Raw genomic sequence first — 21,816 nt, 5'->3', positions numbered from 1 at the left:
CCATAGGCATTGGTCAAGGTGAAGAGAAGGTGCCAACACACAGTGCTCAGGATCTTTCTCCAGTCAAGTCTTCTGGGGTGCTCTCCTCCTGTTCATTTATCCATTCAATGTTTATTCATCTGCTGCCGTGAGCTAGATTCTGGGTGAAATCGGTTCTACTCACCTGACCTCCTCCTACATCAGAGATGCTTCTTCCACGTATGCCTGCTACTCTGGGTTGAGTGCCATTTCCTCCCCCTTTGGAAGCTCCACTCCCTCTGGCACCCCAGGAATAAGACTTTAGTGGGACCCCTTTCTGGATTGTGAAGAAGGAAGGGAGACAGAGAAGTTCCCTTTTATGCTGCCATTTCTTTGTCAGTGCTTTTTGCCACCCAACTTCAACTCTCCAGCAGGTGTTCAAGTTCACTACTTCAGCATCAAGGTAAAATGTGAGCACCCCCAAAACCCAGGTTTTCTCCTGTCACGTGAGGCTTCCAGCTTCACTGCAGATCCAATCTTCCTCCTCTTGTTTCTCCTCTTCTCTCTACTCTTCTTCTCCAAGGGTTGATACCCAGAATGTTAAAGCTGGACAACACTACAATCATTGTGCCCAGCCCCACTGTACAGCTGAGGAAGCTGAGGCCCAGGAGCTCTGCCTAAGGATATACAATCAAGGACAGTACAGCCTGGGGCCTGATCCCCCACCAGCTCTGGCTTTCTCTCCACCTTAAGGAGACTGAGATGGACTCTACTTTGGATCCTGAGGAAGAAAAACACTCATCTCAGCCCCAACCCTCAGGTGACCTCCAGCTATACCAGCCACTGCAACAGTGAGGCCCTCATTTCTCAATACCAGTGTCCCTCCCCCCCTATTTGTCCCCCTACAACACTCATGGGCTTTTAGGCACAAAGGATTCTCCCATCTAAGCTAGGGTAGTGACTTTGATTATTTATCCAAAACCCCAACCAAAGGTTATAACCCTGTGACCCCCCCAACCCTGCACTCCCCCTACACATACCCCATGGATGGGTCTGTGCCACTATAACACCCTCTAGTATCTCTCCCCTATCAGGAGTCATGCCCCCATGAGCCCTAAAGCTTTGCCCCCACAGGATGGCAGAAGGTCCACATCTCAACTCCACCTTCCCACGCCCCACTTTCTTTATACTGACTGGCATTCCAGGGTTAGGGGGTACCCAGGCCTGGCTGACACTGGTCTTTGGGCCCATGTATCTGCTGGCCCTGCTGGGCAATGGAACACTGTTGGCATTGGTGCAGATAGACTCCACACTGCAGCAGCCCATGTTTCTACTCCTGGCCACACTGGCAGCCACAGACCTGGGCTTAGCCACATCTATAGCCCCAGGGTTGCTTGCTGTGATGTGGCTTGGGCCCCGGCCTATGCCATACGGTGCCTGCCTGGCCCAGATGTTCTTTGTTCATGCACTGACTGCTGTGGAATCCGGTGTACTGTTGGCCATGGCCTGTGATCGTGCTGTGGCAGTAGGGCGTCCCCTACATTACCCTCTCCTAATCACCAAAGCCCGTGTAGGCTATGCAGCACTGGCACTGGCCTTGAAAGCTGTGGCTATTGTTGTGCCTTTCCCTCTGCTGGTGGCGCGATTTGAGTACTTCCGAGCCAAGACCATAGACCATGCCTACTGTGCACACATGGCAGTGGTAGAGCTGGTGGTGGGCAACACACAAGCTAACAATTTGTATGGGCTGGCACTTTCACTGGCCGTGTCAGGCATAGATATCCTGGGCATCGCTGGCTCTTATGGACTCATTGCCCACACTGTACTGCGGCTGCCTACCTGGGAGGCCCGGGCCAAGGCCTTTGGCACATGTAGTTCCCACATCTGTGTCATTCTGGCCTTCTATGTACCTGGTCTCTTCTCATACCTCACACATCGCTTTGGTCGTCACACCATCCCAAAGCCTGTGCACATTCTTCTCTCTAACATCTATTTGTTGCTGCCACCTGCCCTCAACCCACTCATCTATGGAGTCCGCACCAAGCAAATCAGGGACCGGCTCCTGGAAACCTTCACATTCAGAAAAAGCCAGCTCTAATGAGCATAAAACAATGGAGCCTGCTGGTGGAGGTGAGGGAACATTCAAGAGAGTCTAGAGCCTGGAGGTGGGGATTATGTCATGTTTGTCCCACTGTCTACATATGACTGTGATAACCATTCAACAACTATTTGCTGTGAAGTCTCTACTATCCATTATCACTAGCATCTGCAGACTTTAGCCTATCCACATATCTTGCTTGGGAGGAGTGAGGTAGGGGGCTACACGTTACCATGCAGGGAAATAAGATCAGGAGTTATCATGGCTTATAGTACGTGAGATTTAACTTAAAGAAAACTCTCCTCCCTAGCCCCTCCATCATTTTAACCTAAGTCTTCCCATGTTTCCACAAGAAAGCTCACCTACAGATGCTAGACCTGGGGGTCTAGGAAGAGTGATGCTGCCTCAGGAGGCAAGTGTTTGGGTACTTGTCTGGGATCATAGTTCTCCCCATTTCTGGAGCCAGATTCTATTTTTATCCTGTCCTTAGGGAAGGAATTACAGGCTTATTCCCCACATTCTGAGAATCTGGATAATGCACCCAGACTAGGGTCCCAAATTTGGCCAGCACACTGATCTTTGCCATTCCCAGTTCAGAGAATCCTCCTTGTCTAATGTGTAATTACCCCCACTCTCCTGTCAATATCTCAAGAATTAATTGCTAGAATTTCTCTTCCTGGGCCTAAAGCCTCAGGAGTCAAAGGTCCAACTGAAAGAAATTTTTATATCCCAGGAAATCATTATAATCACTTCACTTGCTTGCCTGACATCCAGTCACTGTGGTCTCTTATGAATTTGCTCTTCTCTGCATCCTCAGCCAAGAACGTTGAATTCTCAAATAAAATCCACATCAACACCCCCATTTGTCCTAGCTAACATCACTAGAAGCATATGATATTGGTGATATACGATTAAATAGGAGTATTTCCCACTGCTGTGGCTAGCAGAGAATAGAGGTATTACACAGGAAGCATCATGGTGTTGCCCAACAGGAGATTAACTCAGTTAAGAATCTATACTGGAAGGGACATTGTGCAAAAGCTCTTTCACACCAGCATGGAGCCAAAAATGAATATAATCTCAGACAAAAGGCAGGGATCCACCATTATAAGATCTGAGAAAGCTGCAGGCCGCACAAGTAGACCCAAGTTCTGGGGAAACTACCATAACTGCAGGTCTTAAAGTCAGCCATGAAGACCTAAAGTGAAGTGCAGTGCTGACCACTCAGCACAGACACCTGGGCCAAACACCACGGGATAGCACACAGAAGAGGAGGCTGCAGATCTGAAAAAGCAGGTGACATCCTCTCCAGGGCCACATGGGGTCTCACCTGGTCCTCATTAACAAGGAGCTAAAGAGATAGTACAGAGTTCTACATGATTTTCAGAGGTGTTGTCACACTGGGGGGATCTACAGTTTTCCTCAAGTGTGGGCTTAGTCATTCTCAAAACTAATCTTTTTCATGAAGTTCTGAGTTAAAAAAAACTCCTCAGGTAATGATTTTGTGGATAATTGTGACAAAATCTAATCTTAATTGGTCATGAGTCTTTAAGATGTCCATATCCTTCTCTCAGGGATTCTTCTTCAATAAATCTATCCTGACAAAATAATTAGAGATGTAAACAAAGATGTATGCAGTAAGATATTTATTACAACATTATTATAAAGAAATGTATATGTGACATCCCCTGTCACACATACACATTACGCACATTTTTTGCCTTTCCCCTGTGGTACATGAAAAGGGAAATCCTATGCAGTCAATGTTCATAAGCAATGAATTCTATCACCTTCCCACCACAGGAAACCTCCTGTCTAAGGCACCTTCGTTCCCTGGTTGTGCACAGCTCCCCAAGGCAGCTGATTTCAAAGTCGTGCATTATTCATTGCAAGAACCTTCTTTCTTCAGGCCAAAAATCCACCCACTTGGACATTAGTATTTTGTTTTGGATTGAGATCACACACCTACCGTGTGATGTGTTTAGAAAACTACCAGCACTCCCTTACTCCTCACAACAACCTAAGAGTAATCCCATGGTCCCTCATCCACAATTCCAAAATAAAAAAAATATCTGAAGAAACAATAGCTTTTTCATGACTTTGGTTCAAAACCCAACCTGAAACGTCACGATGGTATCTATAGTATTTTATTTATCTCACTTGGTGTGAATATTCATACCTTTAGCTGCAGAAATATTGATGTGTTTGATTATAGGGCACTGCCCTAAACCTCACTGGGGTACTCCTTTATATATGATAAAGGCACTATATTCCCTTTCTAAAACCTGAAAATCTCAAGTCCAAAATATATCTACCCCTAAAGGTTTCAAATAGGGACTTGTACAGTTATCCCTGTAGCCTGAGAGTAGTGAAGAGACTGGTTAGGGCTCTTTATTCCTCCAAAGGCTTGGCTATCAACACTATTCTATACTGCCCTGGAGGTTCTTACAGAGAACCTCATGTTTCCTAAATAACCAGCCCCTGCCTGTTTGTTCCTCTCATGCTCTGCAGTCGTCACCACTCAGATATGATGCAGATGATCTGTGTCCAGGGAAACCCCAGTATGTGCCACACTAGAGACAACCCCATGACCAGGTATGGCCCAAACAGCTCAGCCCTTAGGCTCAACTCCATCCAGAACTCAGTCATCATTTGTTTTCCTTCAGCAACTTTCAATCTTAAGACTCTATGAGCCAAAGGGAAAAACAGACTCACTTAATGTCAGGGTAGGGCAGTACGGAATGCAGGGAGCTTAAAGAATTATGATCATCAGCAAAAGAGATGAAGACATGGGCTTCTGGCTGAGGAGTTTATCTATACCCAATTTTACCTTTTAGCCTCCTCTATGAAAATCTGAAAAAATCCTCTTCATATTTCACCAACAGCCCATCATCCCTGTCCCTACCCTATTCATTCCCTTCTCATTCTAGAACCCCCTCAGGATATGGATGTACACCATCCCCTGCCTATGTTTATCAGTAACTCTCATGTCTGTACCTTTGCATCTCTGCCTCCTTGCACTGTCTGTGTCCCTTGTCCTGGTATAATGTCTCTCCCCAACTGCTACCTCACTCAGGATTCCTTTCTGAAGGGAACAGAGGTATCAACTATACTACACCAAAGACCACTCCTAGTGCAGAGCTAAGAGGGCGTAGAGTAGAAATTTGGTTTTGCCTGCCCTGATAAGAAGTTTGGGGTTTCTCATTTGGTCTACTGCAGCATTTCTCCCATCCTGCCCACTTCCTTTTCAGTACATGACTTTGCATGTCCACTGAGCAGGCACCCTCCCACCATACACTCAGGAGAGCAGAAGGGACACTGCAATTTCTCCCTCCACGAAAAGGAACTACCATTCAAATTTAAATTTAAAAACTGGAATCAGGCCAACTTGGATTTGAATCCCAGATCCTCCATTAACTCATTGCATCCCTTGTATTAATCTACTTAACCTCTCTGAGCCCATCAATTCACTTGTAAAATGAGAAAATAATAGTACCTACTTCATGGCATTACTAAAAGGATTAACCAGGGTAATGAATTCAAAGTGTTTGGCACAGCCTCTAACATACGTGACTTCAACAATTCAACAAATATTTAATATCAATTCCTCTCCTAGAGCATAGTCCCCTGTCCACTGTTAAATCTTAAACACCTAGCACCCACACCCTTAGCCCTGTCTAGAGAGACCACTTCAGCCAGATCAGAGGATAGCCAAATTCATGGGACAGCCCTACATGTTAGGCCAGAATAGGAAAGAATGCTCCCCATACAGAAGTGGTCTTCCTGGGGATGCAGAAGACTCTCTAGAGGGACTCAAAAGAAGACTCTTTGGACAGATAAATGGTAGAGTGGGAGAGTAGCTACCAGAAAGGCTCTCCAGAGTGGTTCTTCTCCAAAAAGCCACTCTTCTTATCCAGCAAACACCAGGTTGAGATCTCTGGGACAGACACAAGGGGAAATCACACAGAGATTAGGACTGCAGTAGGAGAATGCCAACTAGACACAGATTAGTTTAGGACAGGGAATGGCACATGGAGAAAAATTTCCTCAAATTTACCTGGATAATTCTGGCTTCCTTAAAGTCCTCTTCAGTTACTAAGGCAACATTATCCCAATTAGATTCTTATCCACCACATTGTCACCACTCATATGGCACCCTCCTACACACACACCTGGTTTTCACTGCAACTGTAACCTACTCATTAATAATAGGTTTCAACCTAGGCTGCACCTAAGAATTGCCTGAGAGGCTTTTAGAAATCCTAATGCCTAGGCACACTCCAGACCAATTAAATCAGAATCCCTGGGGGTAGGATCCATGTATTTGTAGTGTTTAAAGCTCCCAGATAATTCCAAAGTATGACCAAGGTTAAGAACTACTGCTTAGTTCTCAGTCTAAGTCCTGATTTATATTTCTCCCATGTCCTTCAGGACCCCTATCTAACCTCACAAGGAAGTCATCTGCAGCTGATAAGATAGTACAGCAAACTGCTTCAGGAGGCTACTGAAGGGGGAAATCTGATTCTGCTTCCTTAAATAACTCAGGCCAAGAAATACACACACACCTGCACTCATACATGCACACACAGACATATACAAATGCACCCAGACACACCTGCATTCTTCTCCCCTAAGGAGGAGGAGAATGGATAAGTGACTTGAGGGTATGGTATCAGGCTATGGGCATAGTGAGGCTAGTAAAGTGACTGCCCTCTCCCCACCCAAGGCCCCATTATCTACAGGACCTCTATGACCTCATGCTATAGTAGGTCAAAGCCTGAGGCCTGGGGCCTCACCTCCTTGGGCAGCTTGGGGTTCCTGCAGCAGCCACTGCCCTGCCTAACCCCTCCCACAATCCACCATGTTAGTTGGTACCCCCCACCTGCTGACACTGGATGAAGCTGATGCCACGTGGGCTCTCATCAAGGATAAAGTAAGAGGGCTAAAAAGAAAGTAACAAAGTGTAACCTAGATGAGTCTGAGCAACTTATGAGTAGGAAGGGGTGGGAAGCCTGGAGACAATAGTAACTAGTATTTACTCAGTGCTTGTTCACATGCCAGACACTGCACTAAGTGCTTTGCACACAGTCCAATTTCATCACAATTGCAAAACTGGAAAAAGGTTCCTTGAAAAGCAATAGGAATCAGTGAGAACAGAAAGAAGTGCTAAATCAGTGTAGGACTTAGGTCAAGAAGACTTCCTAGAGAGTGACATTCTAGCTAGGCAAGGAGAAATTATTCTCATATAGAGGGAAAAGGAATTCCTGATTCATAATTGGTGCTTAATAAACACCTAACTGAGTTAACGAGTAGGTGGGCAGGTGAGTGAGTGAGTGAATGGTGTCCTAATTAAAGGTAGCACACATACAAAAGCCAGGAGAGGAAAAAGAAAACTATGTATTTGTGAACTACAAATAGTCCTCTAGAGTAGAGTTCAAATGAGTAGTAGTGAAAATGAGGCCAAAGAGGTACGGGGGCTGATCACAAAGGGCCCTTTAAACTTTCTAAAGAAACTTCGACCTCTTCACCTTTAACTTCCACAGAATGGAAAATTTGGGTTTTGAGCAAAATATGTAGATTTTCAGGAGCAGGCAGATGTCCCACCAAATCAGGATGGCTCAATTTCTGAATTTGGAGAATTTAGGGATCGGATTCCAGTTATGTAATTTGAAGAATAATGAATTTCAAACACTCATTGAAGGCAGCCAAGCAAGTTTAAAAAAACCATCCTACAGTAGTGCCTATCAGACTCAAAGCAACTTTAATAGCATGTAACTCCAGCAGCTCACCACAAAGGTCAGCCTCCCAGGGAAGTAGAAACAGAAGCCAAAGCCCTCCCAAGTTCAAAGTACCTGGTTTCAGCAGTGTAAAAGGTTGGTCTAGACAAGATCAAACATTTCATTAGGATGAACGTTAATGTGATCATCAACTAGTAAAAAGTTACACGATCTCTGACCATCAGAAAAATTCCCTAGTTAAAGGCAAAATTATCAGGAAAGGCAACATAGACATTGAGGATAAATCACTGGTAATGTTTTCCAAAATCAAGGTGCAGGACACCTCTGAGTGACCTGGTTTCCTCTCTCCAGAACTGCTGAGAGTTAACTGAACACTTTGTAGAACATACAGCTAACCAGAATGTGGCTCAAGAGTTCCTCATTCAGAATCCAAACCAGCCAAGGCACATCCAGGAAGACAGTCTTCCACACTCACCTTCCCAGGTTGCCCCTGGGAGATCTCAATTTGCAGGCCTCTATATCTCACAGAACTCACCCAGAAGTAAAAGTGCAGTGGGAACAGGTAGTGGTCTCAAATGGTGACTCTACCAAGAATAGTCACCCTGGCATAGAAATGAGTGCCTTATTTTCCCTATTTTAGTATAACTACTGGGGGCCTCAAGGGTAAGAAAGAGGGACTAATAATAAATCCCCCACAAAAGGCAGTATCTATATTCTGGGGAAAAGCCTCCAACTAAATCAGGGATTCATCTTTAAACAGACACTTGGACCGTAAGAACTAGGAATTTTTTTTTTTTAAGATTTTATTTATGAGACAGAAAAAGAGAACACAAGCAGGGAGAAGGGGCAGAGGGCAAAGGAGCAGACCCCCAGCTGAGCAGGGAGCCCAATGCAGGGCTCAATCCCAGGACCCTGAGATCATGGCCTGAGCCAAAAACAAAGAAGATGCTTAACCAAATGAGCCACCTAGGTGCCCCAGAACTAGGAATTTTAAATCAAGATCCCATTAAAGTATCCCCTTCTGGGGACACTCCTATTTGTCTTATTTGTATAGGATCCTAGGGACCAGCTAGGGTAGCATTCTAAAGTTATATGGTGACTACACTTTCTTTGTCATGGGGCAGACCATTCTATACAAAAATGCCAAACCACCAGTGCTCTGCTGTCACCCCTGGTAACCCAAATGGACCTTCTCAGAGCCCTGTCCTTCAGCCTGATGCCCCCACCAGAAAGAATTCCATGTCTCAACGAAGCAAAGGAGAGGAATGATGGGAAATTCTTCCATGCAGATTAAGAAAGAGCACCATTTATTTCCTTGCTAGGTGACAAAAGACGTAGACTTCAAGCTATCTCAGCTTGTTTTAAGTGCAACTCTATCAGTTAGCTACTCTCCTCTCATGCTATGGGGCAGCACTTCCAAAACAGCTCTATGTAGCAAAATCCAAACTGGCCTTAAGGGATCATTGATGAATTCTACCAGAAGACCATCAAAGTGGCCAATGCCAGCAATAGGGAGACAGACATGTTGGAACTGGGGGCTGAGGAAGAGGAGTAGAACAGAGCATTTTCAGAATAGGTCTCAAACAGAAAAGGGACCCAAACAGGGAATTTTCTGTACTCCCTAACAGAACACAGAGCCAGAGTCTCGGCCAGCAATATCTTTGGTGAGTAGAGATCAAACATACGTACAATTACTAGAGGGGATCTTACAAGGTTTCCAAGTTGGTCATGAAGTTAAACTTTCCAGAACTGGATTACCAAACCAAAAGCCAAGACAAGAAGGACAAAACCAAGAGGCACTAGAATCCCTAAAAGCAAATTGGGACCAGCATTACAGAGATGAGGCCTCAAATCCCTAACACTACTCCTTGCAGCCAGAGCAGATGTTGAAGAGTGGTCATTCCAAACCTCTCCCTGTGTACCCACTGTAGTGAATGACATCACCCATCTAACCAGTCATCTAAGACTATTCCTTCATGATTCCTTTTCCCAGACTCCTTAATTGACCAACTTCTACTAATTCTATACCCTACAGATCCTCCCCCATGATTTTAGTTGAAGGCCTCGCCATGTTTTGGTTGCAGTATTATAATACTCTTAACTGATCTTTCTCTCTCCTTATTTTGTCTTGCTATTCAACATTAACTTTTTTTTTAAGATTTTATTTATTCATGAGAGACACAGAGAGAGGCAGAGACATAGGCAGAGGGAGAAGAAGGCTCCATGGCGAGAGCCCAATGTGGGACTTGATCCCGGAACTCCAGGATCACACCCTAAGCCGAAAGCAGATGCTCAACCGCTAACTCACTGAGGCATCCCTCAACATAACTTTCTAAAGCACCTTTCTAATCCTGCTCCTCTTACCCAGAGCCCTCCAAGTGGTTTTCCATTGACCTCAGTATCAAATCCCTATCACTTAGCACACACAAGATCTTCCATAGTCTAGTTCCCGTATTCCTGTCCCTCTTCAGACCCTATGTTTAAGTACTATGAAATTATGCATTCCTGAATTGCCCTTCTTAGTTTATAAGTTCAGGTTTTTTAACTGGCTGTATCTTCTCCCTGGATTGACCATCCTACCTAGCTAATTTCCTCAAAGCTCAAGTATTACCACCTAGGAACCTTCTCTGATCCTCTTCTGTCAAAGACAAAAGGTGTTAAATCACTTCTGGTCTCCTCCACACCTTGCTATTATTTTATTTCGCTGACTACTGTTTGTATTTTTGTCTCCTCCATTAGACTAAGTCTCATGTTTTTATGTATTCCCAGTATCTGCAGGGTCTGGCACATGGTAGACATTCAAGGGTTTGCTACAGGACAGAACTAGGAAATAAGGAGGAAACCTAACAGTCTGAGCACATTGTGGAGATGTAGTTACAGTGAACAGTGGGAGGGTCAATCTAGAGTAGGCTACCAGGTAACTCCTGACTCAGTCCCTGACCTATAAACTGGCCATCTGCAGGTTATCGAGGAGCGCTTTGGGCCCAATGTAGTGGCAGTCCCTTTCCTGTCGGATGCAGCCTGCTATGACCTACTGGGTGTGCTAGTGAAGCAGTCCCGCCCAGCCCACACCCGCCTGGCTTTACCAGGTCGGCAGGGTCGGCGTGCACTACAACCAGTGGGGCCACTACCAAACCTCCTGGAGCAGGCAGGGTCTGAGGGTGCCTTTGCCCACTGCACTCGGGAATACTCACCAAACGGCAGAGCAGAGATAGCCTATGAAGAAATGCGACTGTTGGATGGGCAGCCCTGCCGGATCCGCCTGCACATGGGTGGCCTGCGCAAGAAGGTGGCCTTCCTGCTGCTGCCACCAGGGCAGGTGAGCCTACAGCAAAATCTTCCCTGGCTCCGAAGCACCCACAGCATCTATGTCATCTACCAGGTCTTCTCCTGTTCCTGGCTGCAGCTCGGGCTGTTACCTACAGCCCGTGAGCCCCAGCTGCTTCGGTTACAACGGTCACTGCCTGTTGCCTTCTCCTGCCTCAAGTTTTCACTGCAGCCCAAAGGAGTGCTGGGACCGCAGAAGCCTCTGACCAAAGATCCACTGCCCCATGGTGCCAACTGGGTCAGACCCAACCTCGGCATCATGCCATCTCTGGCCCCTACATCAGCCCCTGCCAATATCCCTGAAGCTGCTGATGTGCCCCCACCTGTCCCAGCCCCACCTACACCACCTCCACAGGAAGGGCCCGGAGGCAGACCCACCAGATTCTCCTACAAGGGTCGAAACCCCTTCCGCAGGAGGCCCCAGATGTTGTCAGGTACTAATAGGGTATATGAAGCTGAGAGGGATGGGATCGGGTGGAGGGAAAGAGCATAGGGAATATAGGAATGTGTGCCCCAGGAATGTGTGGGGCACCCTTAACTCCACACTGGATCCTGGTAAAGGGGATGGAGTGAGGGAGCTGGGGGGCAATGAGGTGGAAGCCTGGTCCTGGTGAGGGGGTGGGCACAGCATAGAGGGCCAGGGAGGGACCAGGGAGGCAGAAAGACCAGGGCATGAGTCAAGCTGTGACTATCCCCAACCCTGGCAGAGAACTGGCTCTTCAGCCCCCGCAGCCCCCCACCAGGAGTCCAGGGTGGGGGCCCCGGGGACCCCGACCGGCACTCCATGTCCCTGCCCCTGCTGCAGGGTCTGTCCTCAGAATTCGACAGCGACGAATGAAGCTGAGGCGAGAGATGCAGGGGGCGAGGCCCCCAAGATCTGGCATAGGGATACTGGTCCCCAATAAACATCAGCTGCTGCTCCCCCAAACCATGCTGGGCCCATGCTGCTTCTTCCTTCTGGGGGATGGAGGAGAGTTCCTACTTTCTTCCCTAGGCTCCATGACCCCCTCATCCTTTAAGGGCATAAGAAGCACCTTGAAACCTCAGTACCAATGTCCCCATGAGAGAGAAAATACCCCTGACCTCCCCATTTATATACAACCTTCCTGGGGCTGCAGCCCCAGAAAAAAGGGTGGGAAAGAAGAATGAGCACAGAATAGAGATTTCCCTTTTATACATATTGCAACAAGTTCTCCATAAAACATTCATCGGAAATAAATTAAAAAGTCCTCTTGCCACTGCCTCCAAACATAAAAAGGAGCCTACACCCCGGCCCTGGCCCAGGCCACGCGAGGCTCTGATTGTCCATGGAAGAAAGTTAAGGATTGAGGGGCCCAAAGCCTGAGACAGGAGGGCCAGATCCCTCCTCTGAAGTATCCAACAAGAAAGGCGAGGTGACAGCATGGGCCTGGGAGATGGCAGCCAACTCCTTGAGAAACTCAGGGAAAATGACTGCACAGTAGACCGCATTCTTGACTCGCAGAGCCTCACCTTGGCGCTCAGGGGCCCCACCCCGAGGGGGCAGAACTGGAGTTGAAGCCCCAGGGGAGCCCCCACCTAGGCCAAGTCCTGCGCCGTCTCTCCCAGGCTGAAGAACCAACTGTGCCGCCTGCCGGGCCCTGGTTGGACTGTGTGCATGCCGCAGGAGCAACTCCCCCAAGGATGGCCTCCGGCTCTTCACTGGGAATAAATGGGTATCGGGGATTGTGAAGGTGCTGGGGTCAGGCACACTCTCCCCATCTGAGAGAGATGCCCCCCTCCCTGGGTTCATGGACGTCTCAACTAGGACTCAAAAACCAAAATGCTGCCTGCCGAGCCTTCTTCCCTCTATCCAGCCTCCCCACCCAGCCAACCATCCATCAGTCAACAGTTGAGCCACTTATTCCCAACCAAGACCCCTTCCCCACACCCTCTCACCCCAGGGACTCTCTCACTACTCCTCCCTTTCCAATCAATACTCTACCATCACTAAGCTCTTTCTCCTCAGTCCATAACACACCCCTACCTTACGCTCCTGAACTGGAGCCAACCACTTCCACCTTCCCTCTGCCTGCCTATAACACATGACCCATATCCTCTGCTCCTTCTACAACCACAGGGCCATATATGCAATCACAGTTCAGGGGCTTTACCACTTCTCTCAAACTCCACTAACCCTACAGAATCTGTTTTCCTATGCCCCCACTTTGCCTACCACCAATCCCTCTCCTCTATCTACCAAAGCACCCTTTCTAATTCACATCAGCTTAGACAACTTTACATGGCCAGACAACTTCATCTCAGCTTAGACTCAAATAAACCATTTAAAATATTGCCCTCTCTCCTATAATTTTCTTCCTAGATTCCTAGATCTGGATCTTTGTCCAATATGTAGGGCCTAGACTCTGAGGATCTAGCCTCTAGAGCATGCTACAGTTCCTATTCTCTATCTCTAACATTGGCTACAGAGATACGCTACACAGATCTATTAAATATGGCATTCAGAAGCCTTCACAACCAGGCTCACATGCCCCCTCCGGCCCCTTCTCCAAACTCTTTATACCTTCCCCTGCCTTTGTACCCACACTATCTGCTTTTCCTGAAACCCTCTAGTCTCTTTTCATGCTTTGGCAGCCCTCTCTACCTTATTTTTACTCTCCCTACTGTTTTCATCCTTGGCCTAATCTCATTATCCCCACCCCTCTGAGAAACCTCTTCTGATCTACCCTCCACTGGCTTCCCATTTCACTGCCTTTATCACACTGTATTGAAATAACTTATGTATATATAGGTCTTCTATCTCATATAGTAATCTGTAAACTCAAGGGTTCAGACTCTTATTTACCTCCACAGTGAACACAGTGCCAGTACTATGGACATAAGACACCTTCACAGTACTGTACCATGGGGGAATCATGCTAAGGAACTTCAACCGTATAATAACCATTCTGGTACTGTCTTCCCAACCCACATCTCTCAAGATCCTCCATTTTATGGCTGCTCTCTTGCTCTTAGCAGATTATTTTGCCTCCTATTTTAATTAGCAAATAAAGGACTTCAATTTCCTGACCTTCCTCTCTGCACCTCACAACTCCATGGATACATATCATTTCCACCTTTTATCTATCCTTATTTGCCTGGACGGGAGGGGGAATTTTTCCCATCCAAAGTTAATCCTTTCCTCGTGCACTAGATGCCACTACATCTACCACCTTTGGGACCTTGCTTTCTCAGTTATGACACTTCTCTAGTCACTCTCTAGACTGACTGTCACTCTTAGAAAGCAGATGTCTCATCTTGTATCTCCCTGAGCTTCCTGTTCCAAAGCCAACGGCCAGCACATACGGCAAGTAGACACTTGCATATTTAACTCTTCCTTCCTCACTATATATCACAACCATTCACCAGATTCTGCCAATACTTCCTTTCCATTTCCTACCTTATCCAATTCTTCCTTTCTGTTTCCACTATTCTAATTCAAGCCTTGCTGGTCACAGCTGCAATACAGCAGAAGCCTCTTGACTCTATTTTCTCCTGTCTCCAATTCATTTAACACATGAACTTAACATGCTTATCTCTCCACTCTCACATCTACGAACCTCCAGTGGGTTCTCACTGCCTAAAAGATCACAACTTCTACTCCGCTCAATCTCTAATCTGAGCACCTACTGCTCTGGCCAAATCTTTCCAGCCTTACTACCAACTATTCCACCACCTTCTAAATCCCCTGCTCCAACTAAATAGTTCCTACAGTCCCCTGGACAAAAGAATAAAGCCATCCCATTCTTTTGCCTACCCAAGTCTTAACTATCTCTCAAGGACCGTGTCAAATGCCATGTCCTTTCCCGAGCAGTAACAATACCTCAATCTAGAGACTATTCTGTCCCCTTGCCTGTCCTCAACTCCTAAGCAGTTTTTGCTGGTGCTGCTGATTTGGCTCTTGGTGGATGTAACTGTATTTTATCCTCTGACCAGAGCCAAATAAACAAACATCAAGACTCAATTTTCTGCAATTCCTCACTTCATGGCACAGAATTCACTCTTAAGAGCTCAAAACTAACCTTGGCTAATAAGCTATCTAGGGAAGGTAGGGAGAGGGGTAGAGTGGTGGGGTAGGCCTCACCTAGGGGATCAGAGCGGCGGGGGGCAGGTCCTGCTGCAGGGCCCTCGGCCCAATCCAACTTGCCACGGGCAATGAGGTACTTCTTGGCTTTGGACAGCAGTGCTGGGAAGTCTTCCTGGGAGGCCGCAAAGCTCTCAATTTTATTCTTCACAGAACCCAGCACCTATGAAGCACAACTTCATGACATTTCTGTGTGGCTCTAGACTGACAGTCCTTTCTAGTCCCACTGAGCTTGTTCCCAGTCCCCCCAGGGCCACTCCAGCTGCGGGCCTGGCCCACCATGGAGCCTGGACGCACCCATGCATGCATGCATCGCACACCTGCAGCAGGGACTTGACACTGGGCTGGAAGACCATGTTGGTGTTGAGCAGGAAAGAGCGGAGCAGGGGCTGGGGGTGACAGGCCAGCTGGGCCACCAGCCCCGTCAGCAGGAAGTTGACATAGACGGAGTTCTGCAGCATGTTCTCGAGTTTGGCAAAGAGCACAGCCATGAAGGGGCCTGGGGGAGGGTGGGCACAAGGATACAAGGCCTGAACACAATGCACATCACACTCATTCCTCCCAAAACCAAGAGACCACCCCCAACTAGATGAAAATTTTTTGTATGTCAGTGTCTGAGTATGTTTAAAAATCCTGTGATCACCTACTTTGGAGGAGATGAAATGGCAGACACCACATGGACTCATAAGAGTCCAGATGCCAGCTTTACACACACTCAAGATGAAGAGTCAGATCATTGGCTCTGAAGTCAGACAGACCCGGTTTCAAATTTCAGCTTTATCTTTTACTAGTTATGTTACTGGATGAATCAAAATTCTCCAAGCATGGTTTCCCACTTGGCAAAATAAAATATACCCACCTCACAAGATTATTAAAAGGATCAAAAAGATATTCTTACAAAGCAGTTAGCCCAAGATCTAGCAAATTCTAAGTACTCAATAATAACTATAAGCTACATAACCTCTCCCAGTTTTTTAAGCTTCACCCAGGAGGCACAAAAGAAAAAAGAATGAGCAAGAAAGTGATTGGAACCAAAAGAAGAATCAGGTTATACACACGACAAAGGATAACACCACATATGGGTCAGAAGAAAGCAAGAATGAACCGTAGCAAAAACAAAGGTGACTACACAGGCCAACTTCAATATAGGAGAGAAATCTCTGGAAGCCCAAAGAAGAAATCAACTGTGTTTAGGAACTGGGAACCAAGAAGGCAGAAGAGAATTCATAGGAAAAAAAGAGTTTAGTTCACAGCCAGAGGAAAATGATTCAGGGGAGACTCTGCCAGGTGAGAAGATAACAGAAGGGATTAGAATGATCTGCCAGGAGAATTGGTCTCAACTGAGCTAGATCACCAAGCATGAGGACTCTAGAACCATCAAGGTCTATCTGACCAGGGATCTGTAAGAGAAGGAAATTATACCCAAAAACTGCACTATGAACTAAGGAGAACAATGAAGGGAAAGAGGCAATGAATTCTGAAAAAGATCCTAGAAATTCGCCACTCCAGATACTAGTCTTAGCTCCATACAACTCTAGCTTAACAGGGTCCCAAAGATACCCCATAACTTTGTCCTTCTGTTTCTCTCATTGGGTCACTCTTGCAAGAGAAAATTCAAAAAGCTCAGATAAGTTTACAAAGAAGAAAAGGGACATAAGTTTCAATTAATGCTTGCTTCAAGAATGTGGTAAAACCTACATACCACCTTTCAAGGATATTGGGCAGGAAGGAGCAAAGCCTAAACAAATGGAAAGATATTTTCTAGTCTGTAAGAGAGTTGTGATGACTTTAGAGCAGAAGTTTTGGTGCTGTGCAAGCAGGATGGCAGCATATCCCAGGCCCAGTTAGGACATGGGCTGGTAACTTGACTACATGATAACTTGACTGCAAACAACCAGAAGATGGGTGGGTACCTTGGTCAACTTATATCTGCCATGCACCCAAGAGATGATAATCCTAGTGAAAAGCTACCACGTGCTGAGTTTTCCCAATGCACCAGTATCAACAGTACGTGGTTTACATCTATCAGTGATGTGGATGGACACTAATTCAAGGTATGTATAATCTAAAGCACTACACTGCTTCTCAGAGGTGTTTTTTGCCCGTACAGTAAGAGAAGTAAGGATAAGAACCAGATAAGAGGTGGGATGGTAGAACTGGCTCTCAAACAAAAATCAAAGAGGAGTTAGTTAGCCCAGCCACTCAGGTCAAGACTAGCTCCAGGGTCTCTGGAAAGACCAAAGAACTCAGCTGGGGACCTCAGGACCACACTTTGTCATTAGCCCTCAAAGAGGTATTTCACTCTATCTGCTTCAGTCCTTACTACTAACCATAATTTTTAAGAAAGTCTTACTGGATAGTCATAACAACCAACAAGGTACAAGGACAGGGACAGGAAAAACCTGAAATTGAATCCTTCTCTGAGGAGACTGGGAGAAGAAAGGAGGCCAGGGCAGAGTAGAGGAAGAACACCAGAAGAGCTGATCCTGGGCCACAGAAAAGTTGACAAGAGACCCAACACCCAGACAAATATAAAGGTGGGAACAGCATGGAACAGCATGGCTTACAGATGCCGCACATACAGGATAGCACGTATGCCCTCCATATATATTATTCAGATATATTGCTGTGATTCACCAGGAAACAGCAAATACAGAACATCCTAATCACAATCCCAGGAAACAGCCAGATTGGGGAAGAGGAGGAACATGCACATAGGACAGACATACAAGGCTCAGACGAAAATCAATACTCAAACCAGCACAAGCATGAAGACATACAGACAGACACAGAGACGTAAGTATAACATGAAATGGATCTGGAAGGGACCCAAGCAACATGATGAGGAGCTAGGCAAGTACACAGTAAAGACATGGCCAAGAAGTCTCAAAAATCAGCACAAACATGTCGAGTACATGCAAAGAGTACACAAAGGAGAAGGCCTAGGCTAAGTAGCTTACCAGTGAAGGGTTGGCTTGGCAGCTGGTTGAGAGTCCGCAAAGGGCTGCTGAGGAAGGGGCCAGGGGGCTCAGGGGGACAGGTGAAGCTCTCATAGGCCTCCTCCTCCTCAAGAGGTAGTGGAGGCTCTAGTGGGGGTTCTGAGCCAGCCCCCCCATTGCTCAATGCCACCTCCAGTTCCCGGAGCTCCTGCCCAAAGCCCTCTAGTCCTGCCATGCTCCCAGAGGTGCCCTCCAGCAGCTCCCCAGCTCCCTCCTGAGGTACCCGTCGAACTTTCTTTGCCCCCTCAGGCCATGGTCCTGGCACCCCATTGAGCTGGGGAGGAGGCAGGTGGCTAGGGCCCTCCCCTGCACCCCCAGCAAGCCCCCCACTCCCCAGCTCTTCCTCCTCCCCTTCCCCCACATTGTCCCTGTCCTCCTCAGGCAGTAGGCTGCGTTTCTTAGTCCGGGAGCCAACAGGACTAGGCTCAGGAGGGGGCCGCTCGCCATCATAGGGGGCAGACCAGGTACGGCAGGCTCGGACACACCGGTCCACACCACAGCGCGCCTCACGCAGATACTCCAGGTAATTGTCTTCCAGCTCACCAGGCTCCTCCACAGGGCTGGGCCTTCGGCCAGGGCTGGAGGCTGGGGATGCAGCAAGCCCTGGTGAACGAGGGGCTGGAACTGGGGATTCTGAGCCACCCAGACTCTGCTGTCGCAGGAAGAGGGCCAGACGAGATGGTGTGGAGGGCCGGGGCACTGTCACCACGGAAGAGGAGTCAACACTTGGGCTTCCAGGGCCTACACAGGGAAAAAAACATAAGAGGGATCAAAGAGACAGAGGGCTAGGAGGAAGGACAAGACACCTAGGGAGACTAAGAGACAAGGCAATGAAGCAACAAAGACATGTGACCTATTCAGGTAGCTGATTCTCCACCCTCCAAATTAAGCTTTTCCATATTCACCACCTCCTCTCACCATCCCCAACACCAAAGAAACAATGAAAAATACAAACAATACAGGACTGGAATGAAGAAAAGGAGCAGCTTTGCTCAGAAGCTAAATTTCTTTGGTGGAGTTAAGGATCTACCCTGCAAGACCCCTCATCGACCTCCCCAAAGATAGAATGCCACTCATGGCCCCTTCCTTCCCCCTACCCTAGCCCCACCTTCTTGTTAGGCTCCCCAGAACCCAAGCCATACCCGTGGTGTCCTCCCTTCTCCCTGCCTCTCTGCTAGGCCCACCTCGTGCCCATGAGGCATGCTCTGGACGGGGTGGGCTAGGGGCACGATGCCGACAACAGCGTGGGATTAGGGAGAGAAACTTGTCTGCTGCTCGTCCATAGAGGTCCACATCACGTACAGCTGGCTTCTGGCTCAGCATCACATGGTTACATGGGACAAGATACCTGGGAAACACAGCAGAAAAAGAACACAGGATAGATGAGGAAGGACCAGGCTTGGCAAAACATTAAGCCAATGGAACTACATGGCTAAGCCAGGCTCCAAGAGGAAAGGCCTCAGTAACCCCAATACAACCCATCGCCCAGCAGTGCACAAGGCCCAGAGGGGTCAGGATCAGCCATCCCTCAGCCCTGTCCCCACAGGTACCTGAGAACCAACTGCAGCAGGACATCCTCACAGCTGAGGTTCAGTAGGGTCCTGAAGAGACTCAGAGAGACCATGCAGAGCTGGGGGAGGGGGGCGGGGGGGAGGAGGGACGGAGTCACCATAAGAGCTCTCTACCCTCCGAGATATTTACCGAATGGGAACCCCCCAGCCCCAGGCCCAACCAACCACTCCTAGAGTAACAACGTGCACAAGGCCCAGCACATAATAATCAAGTATTAAATAAATGCTCATATGGTCTTTGTAGGCAAGACATCAACTGTTTGCAGACAGGAATGAACCATGTGTCAGATTCTGTATTTCTACAGACGACACACATGTCGGCAGACCCTCTGGCTATATATACCTGTCGGCAGAGCTTCCGACAATACTTAATGGAAGGAACACCTATGAAGAGAGACCCTGAGAAATGCGGGGACTGAGTGAGTGGCTGCCAGGAGACAACAGCAATGTAATAAGTGAGGGAATGCCTATCAGCGGAGACTGCAGCAGCACAGAAGCCAGAGGGAACCTGGAAGAATCCCAGCTGGGAAGTGGGCGGGGCTGTGAACAAGGAGTCTGAGTCACCTTCTCCAACAGTGGTGTATCTCTCAGGAGGTAGAAGAAAAAGAAGCTCAAGCACAGCTGACAGGAAAAGGAAAAAATAGGTGGGTCCAGAATAGAGGAAACCATTTGTTTTAGAAAATAAGAAGGGTAGTTCTTCGGTGGCTAGGCTAAGAGAGAAGAGAACAGACACCTGTAAGCACTCCCTGACTCCTCTGAATCCCCACAGCACTTTCCCTCTACTTCCCATATGGCACCTGGAGCTCCCTGAAGACAATTATCGGGTCTTGGGCCAGGGCAGAACTGCACAGTCTAGGCACTCATCATTTACTACATAACTGTGGAAGGATTAAAAGCCAAATGCAGTGGGAAAGAGATGAGACAGCAGGTTACACTTTGGACAGCACAGATGTTCAGATTTACCCTAAATGACCATTTTAACTAGCAAGGAAAACATTCCCACTCACTGAAAGGTTGTTTGGTAGGTATAAAAATAGCTCCCCAAAGATGTCAGGCCCTAAACTCCAGAACCTGTAAGTATTTTACCTTACAGGACAAAAAAGTATGGTTATGGTTACGGAATTTGAGATGTGGAGAGTAGCATGGATTACCCAGATGGACCCAGTCTAATCACATGAGTCCTTAAAAGCAGAGAGCTTTTTCTAGCTGGGTCAGAAAGAAGAAGGAAAAGAAATCTGAAGCATGAGAGAGACTTGATCCACCATTGATGGCTCTAAGGATAGAAGGGGACCATGAACCAAGGAATTTGGTTGGCCTCAGAATCTGGGAATGGTCCTCTGCTGACAGCTGGCAAGAAAACGGGAATCTCAGTCCTATACCTAGAAGGAAACCAATTATACCAACAACCCTACTGAGTAGGTAAATGGATCCACTCTTAAAGCCTCCAGAAAGGAACACCGCCCCACCAAACATTTTGATTTTAGCCTGACGAAATCCATATAATACACATATTTGTGATGTACAGAGCTGCAAGATAATAAATTTGTGTTGTTTTAAGCCTCTATATTTATGGTAATTTGTTATGACAGCAATAGGAAATTAAAACAGATAGGTACACAGACAGATGAGCTAGCATGATTGATGTTAAGCCACAGAAGACAAACTTAAAGAAGTTCAAAGTCGGGGCAACAGGATCAAGCCTAAAAAGGCCAAACAGTGGAAAGGAAGGCAACTGCATCCTAAAATCAGACGTGTTCCGGTTCCTCGAAGAAGGAGGAACCAAGAAGAAATACCCCAAGAACATGAAGGTTCCTGAGACCAGAGGACCAAATGCAAGACTAATAGAAACAAATGCCAAAAACGAAAGACAATGAGAGAGAACCAAAGAAGTGAGGATAAGATTAAGACAAAAGCAAGATGGATAGGTAGAGCCTGGCACAGGGAAAAGAAAAATCAACCTTAAGAAGGAAATCAATAGTCCCAAAACACAAAGAGGACATTCCATCAGGCCAAACAGATATAA

The 21,816-nt window shown here is 47.1% G+C and overlaps 3 protein-coding genes across 38 annotated transcripts in view; 2 read left to right on the top strand and 1 right to left on the bottom strand.

The window, feature by feature from the left end:
* The window catches only part of FHIP1B (FHF complex subunit HOOK interacting protein 1B), a 117,260-nt gene that overhangs the window by 56,554 nt on the left and 38,890 nt on the right, over nucleotides 1–21,816 (bottom strand). For 9 of the 36 annotated variants that reach the window (XM_072725768.1, XM_072725766.1, XM_072725770.1 and 6 more), the window contains exons 7-12: nucleotides 19,773–19,852; nucleotides 19,365–19,570; nucleotides 18,184–18,963; nucleotides 15,544–15,722; nucleotides 15,224–15,386; nucleotides 12,279–12,801 (exon numbers count right to left, since the gene is read on the bottom strand). In XM_072725768.1, coding sequence (XP_072581869.1) covers nucleotides 12,440–12,801; nucleotides 15,224–15,386; nucleotides 15,544–15,722; nucleotides 18,184–18,963; nucleotides 19,365–19,570; nucleotides 19,773–19,852 — 1,770 coding nt within the window. In that variant the 3' untranslated portion in view covers nucleotides 12,279–12,439. Of the gene's footprint in view, nucleotides 1–12,278; nucleotides 12,802–15,223; nucleotides 15,387–15,520; nucleotides 15,723–18,183; nucleotides 18,964–19,364; nucleotides 19,571–19,772; nucleotides 19,853–21,816 lie in introns of those variants that run through there. The other 27 variants (XM_072725773.1, XM_072725776.1, XM_025987199.2 and 24 more) reach the window with 7 other exon arrangements.
* OR52W1 (olfactory receptor family 52 subfamily W member 1) lies at nucleotides 1,082–2,056 on the top strand. Its single transcript, XM_025987201.2, has one exon. The coding sequence runs from the start codon at nucleotides 1,094–1,096 to the stop codon at nucleotides 2,054–2,056; it is 963 nt and encodes a 320-aa protein (XP_025842986.1). The 5' UTR covers nucleotides 1,082–1,093.
* C11H11orf42 (chromosome 11 C11orf42 homolog) lies at nucleotides 6,918–11,959 on the top strand. The gene is made up of 3 exons (XM_025987202.2): nucleotides 6,918–6,989; nucleotides 10,757–11,555; nucleotides 11,829–11,959. Exons 1-3 carry the CDS (start codon nucleotides 6,918–6,920, stop codon nucleotides 11,957–11,959), a joined length of 1,002 nt encoding a protein of 333 aa, XP_025842987.1.

Source organism: Vulpes vulpes, chromosome 11, assembly GCF_048418805.1.
Source record: "Vulpes vulpes isolate BD-2025 chromosome 11, VulVul3, whole genome shotgun sequence".
Taxonomy (NCBI): domain Eukaryota; kingdom Metazoa; phylum Chordata; class Mammalia; order Carnivora; family Canidae; genus Vulpes; species Vulpes vulpes.
This window is presented reverse-complemented; position numbering and strand designations above follow the sequence as displayed.

Bases quoted from the DNA above. Each gene is read 5' to 3' on its own strand.
- OR52W1 (XM_025987201.2), top strand. From the start codon at position 1,094: ATGGCAGAAGGTCCACATCTCAACTCCACCTTCCCACGCCCCACTTTC.
- C11H11orf42 (XM_025987202.2), top strand. From the start codon at position 6,918: ATGTTAGTTGGTACCCCCCACCTGCTGACACTGGATGAAGCTGATGCC. The intron at 6,990-10,756 runs GTAAGAGGGCTA...GGCCATCTGCAG, and splicing joins GGGCTCTCATCAAGGATAAA to GTTATCGAGGAGCGCTTTGG. The intron at 11,556-11,828 runs GTACTAATAGGG...CAACCCTGGCAG, and splicing joins GAGGCCCCAGATGTTGTCAG to AGAACTGGCTCTTCAGCCCC.